The sequence below is a fragment of the Homarus americanus genome, unplaced genomic scaffold, assembly GCF_018991925.1.
Source record: "Homarus americanus isolate GMGI-L3 unplaced genomic scaffold, GMGI_Hamer_2.0 scaffold45562, whole genome shotgun sequence".
NCBI lineage: Eukaryota > Metazoa > Arthropoda > Malacostraca > Decapoda > Nephropidae > Homarus > Homarus americanus.
Genome location: NW_024744839.1, coordinates 13,009,912 through 13,015,402, shown reverse-complemented (window position 1 = coordinate 13,015,402; position 5,491 = coordinate 13,009,912). Strand labels below are relative to the sequence as shown.

At 39.0% G+C, this 5,491-nt stretch overlaps 1 protein-coding gene across 1 annotated transcript; it reads left to right on the top strand.

The window, feature by feature from the left end:
* The first annotated feature begins 216 nt into the window (after positions 1–216).
* LOC121878163 (ethanolamine kinase 2-like) lies at positions 217–2,995 on the top strand. The gene is made up of 4 exons (XM_042384191.1): positions 217–465; positions 945–1,173; positions 1,673–1,805; positions 2,267–2,995. Exons 1-3 carry the CDS (start codon positions 279–281, stop codon positions 1,800–1,802), a joined length of 546 nt encoding a protein of 181 aa, XP_042240125.1. The 5' UTR covers positions 217–278; the 3' UTR covers positions 1,803–1,805; positions 2,267–2,995.
* Positions 2,996–5,491: the final 2,496 nt, after the last annotated feature.

The window sequence follows — 5,491 nt, the reverse complement described above, 5'->3', positions numbered from 1 at the left end:
GCGTCACATAACCTGGCCAAGTGCGTCACATAACCTGGCCAAGTGCGTCACATAACCTGGCCAAGTGCGTCACATAACCTGTCCTAGTGCGTCACATAACCTGTCCTAGTGCGTCACATAACCTGGCCAAGTGCGTCACATAACCTGGCCAAGTGCGTCACATAACTGGCCTAGTTATCGATTAGTCACGGGTATTAGTCCCATTACCACTATTTTCACCGTGTTGTGTTTGATCCAGGGTGGAGGCTGAAGGCTGCACCAGGGAACAACTCGTGAGGATGACAGAGGAGTTGGAGGACCACCTTGTGCCCCTCTCCTGCCCCGTCGTCTTCTGCCACAACGACTTGGTCATGAGGAACATCATCTGGGACCAGGACTCTGCCTCAGCCACCTTCATCGACTATGAATACGCTTCTCACAACTACCAACCTTATGATATCGCTAACCATTTTAATGAATATTCTGGTGAGGAGGTCTTTTGTGTGTGTGTGTGTGTGTGTGTGTGTGTGTGTGTGTGTGTGTGTGTGTGTGTGTGTGTGTGGTGAGAATTAGAGGATTAATCTTCAGGTGAAATAAACTGGGGTGCCTAATCTTCATGTGATCATTTTGTTTATTTGGCTATGTAAAACACCGTAGTAGTAGTAGAGGAGGAGTCGGGCAGTGTCACCATCCCACAACAACATTTCTGCACGTTTGTACTCAAGTTAACTTTTACAGACACACACACACACACACATGCGCACCCTTCTAATCCTTCTCATCTCTCTATTCCCTTCCTCCCGTTACCTCGTCTCTTCCTCACTCCCTCACAACTCCTTCATCATCATCATCATCATCATACCACTTCTCTCGCCCTTCTGGCTACTCTAAGACCCAGTGAACGATGCTAAAACTAAGACCTAGCAAACAACAATAATTCTACTGACGAAGGGTTGGTGTTACAGGGGTCGAGGAGCAAGATTACAGCCTGTTCCCGAGTCTTGCTGTACAGAGGGCGTGGCTAAAGAGCTACTTGGCGCATTACCACGGGCTGCCAGAAGATCAGGTCACGTCCCAGGAGGTGGAGATGTGGTTAGGCTGGGTCACCAAGTTCACCCTGGCTTCTCATCTCTTCTGGGTTATGTGGGCTTTCCTCCAGGCTTGTCACTCCTCCATAGACTTCGACTATATACAGTAAGTGTTAGTCTACAACCTCACTACCCGGTCGGTCTCTTCTCTGTTATATATCATTGACAAGTACTAGGAATGTACGGGCTCTTACGTGTACAGTTGGGGAAATTTCCACGGAGAGCGGGTAAAGAGTGGTGATGTCCTCAACAGTACCCTGAACATGTGGCGGTCAGTGTTGGTCTAGACTCTCGTCACAACACACAACATCTTCTAGCGGGTGATTACAACACTTCAAAACTCTTCCTCCAAAAACATAAGGCAGTTTTGCGTATTGATAACTTCTCTTAACACTAGACAATGAAAGTAATAACAAGAACATTACACTGACAAGTTTGAAATGCTAAATAAAAAGAAAATCCAATTGATGGTGTGTGTACATATGAGGACGTAAATAGTCAAAATATTATAATGAATTACTCGCAAGGTCTAAATATAGAAAACGGGTCTATATACAGAAAACGTTGAATGGGTAACTAAACTAAAATTCTCCCGGGACCTCCAGGTATGGCATCGTGCGGCTGGCAGAGTACAAGAAGAAGAAGCAGGAAGTGTTTGAAGTTGTCGTACAGCCCTACTGCCCTCCTTCCCCGCCAGCCACCATCAACAACAACAACATCCCAACAAACATGTAATAGGTAATATATAAACTGTCAATGTTACACACGAAAACAGCGAGGCCCATACCACACGCCTCGCCATTTACTTCCCAACTACTATATAGAGTCAGGTATACATTCTGCAACTGGGTCGACTAGGGGTACCTACACAGTAGCCGGCCTCGGGAACAGAATCACCGATCGTTGAGGCAAGTGATACAACCACTAGGCCGCCACATACTCAAATACCAATCTGTCATCACCTACTAAACGATAATAAATCTCCGTGAAGGAAGATTTTTGTTTTAGCTATATTTAACTTAATGAAAATCCCACAATACTCATGTCACAGGTGTCGAGTACTGACGCGGCGGTGCAAAGTAATCCACTAAACACGGTCCCTTGTGTGTTGGCCAGCCCATTGATGCCTCCAGTTAAGTTATCAAGAATCCCAACATTTCTCTCTTGTCCAGATAAACTAATGAATATACTGTTTTCAGGAAGAAGGTGCAGTACGTAGTGTGTTTGGCTAAGGTCACGTCTCTACAAGATCGTCAAAAGTCATCCTGAGTCCTCACATACAACACTCCGACAAGGATTAAGGTTCCTCCTATCAACGCTGTCCCACAACACTGCTCCTCGAGTCCTCCTGGTCGTCCTCCAACATACCGAAGAAATGTGGCATAACTACTAAACTATGACGACGGTGGAATTGCTTCTCATAACCTGACAAACTGACATAAAAAACCCACAGGTCCTATGAGACGCTCTCTTTCCAGACAGATAATAGGTAAACACCCAAGTCCTTTACCCCAGAACCTTACGGGAGTTTGTGTGTCTTGAGAATGTGTTATGGAAAACCGACCAACATCTCCCAACTTCAGCCTTACCCAATCACATGTTGCAGAAGTAAAATCACAAAGTAGAAGCATTAAAAAAATAAATCACGTTGTTGCATAAGAAAAAAATAAATCACTTTGTTGCACAAGACAAAAATCAAATCAAACAACTTCCTCCTCCTAAAAGTACATCTTGAAATAATTAAACTCACGAAATATAATGTCATACACCAAGACGACTAATTATCCCTGTACTGTTTTAGTAATATCAAGCTGTCCATATATTAGGCTATATATCTGTCTATATATCTAAATTAATAAGCTTACATATATATTTGATTGTATATATGAGCTAAGATATAGATAATAATAAAGTACTTGATATATTAACAGATGTTTAATGTGTCCTTCTCGTTAAGTATTACCAGTGTTTTTGTTTTCCTTCGTTATTAAGATTGTTTTTTGTTTATTTTTTTTGGGGGCCATTTGCTGTCTCTCGCTGGAGTCCTCAACTAATAATAACAACAATAACAATAGTAATACAAATAATAATAATACTTCATCCAGTACTCAATAAAAACCAGAATCATTTATCCATCTATTTAAGAATCACAAGAGGAGAGACAATCCTTACCTGAGGAGTGACGGCGAGTTAAGAGTAATGGACCTTTGTGTATGACTGACAACTTACCTCTTCTGAAAAAAATAGAAAATAAAGTCATTTTCATTATCGTTTTCAGAAATTAAAAAAATATTTGATCGATAATTTTAAAACAGAGTTTGTGAACGACACTGGTAAGTTTACGTAGGATAAAGAAAGAAGGATTAAAATATTTCGCATTTCCACAAAAACTATGAAAAAACAAAAGGATTATGAAAATTTAAATCAATATTGTCAATTTTCTCACAAATATCTGTAGCTAAGAGCAGAAACGTCCATCACTAGGAAGTATCAGGGCGGCCATTTTGACTGAGACTTACGAGATTAACCATTTATCACTGTACTATTACACTCCCACTACTATTATGACTATTATAACTATCCACCCACATATAGTATATCAATAATCTATAATCTACTGAAAAATGAATGAAACTTAATAGATAAAAGTGAAAGAAGGAGACACAACACATGTCTCTAGATTACCACAACAATAACAGAAAGCCTCGTCAATTATGTCATGACTCGATATACTTAAAATACCGTATTTATTATTTAACAATACTTTTAAATTAAATTATCATTATTCTTAGTTTATATTAATCATTTATGTGTTTATTTGCGGTAGAATACACTAATACACTGTTATCCCTCACTGGCAACTGCGTGTTATCTATTAATGTTTAAAAAGTAAGGGCACTAAGCGGGGCGCGGCAGTAAGATAACAGGGGTGAGAAGGCGAGGTTATATCCTGTCTATAGCTCAAGGTAAGTGGAGTTAATTACACAGGGTCAATGGTTATTTTTGTATTAATCGAGGAGGCTTCAATTTTAAGTTTAACAAATTTATTGGCAAAGCTTGTAGTACAGATTGCCTATTCTGAGTAATTCAGTCAGGTTTTGACACTGAGGGTGTTATCACTTCTCACTGCCACGCAGGACAAAGGTTCATACACAAAGAGATGCATCATATTCATTGACAGTGTATATATATATATATATATATATATATATATATATATATATATATATATATATATATATATATATATATATATATATGTGTGTGTGTCAGATTCATGTGGGTAATGTCACTCTTCGCTGCCATACAGGACAGAGGTTCGTACACAAAGAAGGCATCATATTCATTGACACTATATATAGGTCAGATTCATGTGGGTAGTGCCACTGTTCACTGCCACGCAGGACAGAGGTTCGTACACAAAGAAGGAAATACATCACATTCACCAGCAGCATATATAGGTCAGTGGATCACATACATTGGAGTCATATTCTAATTGAAGACTAATCAGTGTGGGCTAGCAAATTTGGGATAAACAGCAAGAATGTCCTGAAGCACCCCTGATTCAATGTAGTAATTACATAGTTCAAGATACAATAAGTCAGGTGGCCTGAAGTCTTTGACAGTGTCACATTCAGTAATATAGTGTTCAAGTGTATGCTTTAAAGGTTTATCACAAAGTTTACATGCTGAATGTTCCGGTATGGGTACAGCGTTACTAACTTGCCAGATGTGTCTGTATCCTAGCCTAATTCTGGCCACGACTACATCACATTGTCTGGTTCTGTCCTTATGCTGGCCATACCGGTACCTCCTGTCACAAAATTTGTCATATTTACTAAGAAGGCTGTTTATTACACGTCCTAGAATATGGTATTTATTTGGGGTTGTTGAATCAATAAATGACCCTGTATATATTTATCCAAGTTATCCTAATTATATTGTTGAGTGATATTGTAACAGCATCATTTGCATTATATAAATATTCACCCAAATGTATAATACCCAATTATTCACTAAGTTATTCGATCATGACTCAGTTGTTGTTGGTAACGGCTGAGGTCTGTACTCATCAGAGGTTGAGCCACAGGTCAAGCTGATTTTGCAAATAGCTCGCCTGCTCCTCCTTGTGTCTCACGCCTGAGCAGGAGAGAGCGGGCAGACTCATATCACTTAGTTACCCAGTAAACACTTAAGTGTTCTATATAAGTGCACTAAGACACTTCCTTAAGCAGAGAAGGTACAATATACTCTCAACTTAACTCAGTACCTGCAGTGTTCACTTCAGCCAAGCCACTAATTAGCTCCAGAACTAATATATATATATATATATATATATATATATATATATATATATATATATATATATATATATATATATATATATATATATATATATATATATATATATATATATATATATA

Coding starts and splice junctions, on each gene's coding strand:
- LOC121878163 (XM_042384191.1), top strand. CDS start 279: ATGACAGAGGAGTTGGAGGACCACCTTGTGCCCCTCTCCTGCCCCGTC. Junction 466..944: donor CCATTTTAATGAATATTCTG/GTGAGGAGGTCT, acceptor TTGGTGTTACAG/GGGTCGAGGAGCAAGATTAC. Junction 1,174..1,672: donor ATAGACTTCGACTATATACA/GTAAGTGTTAGT, acceptor CGGGACCTCCAG/GTATGGCATCGTGCGGCTGG.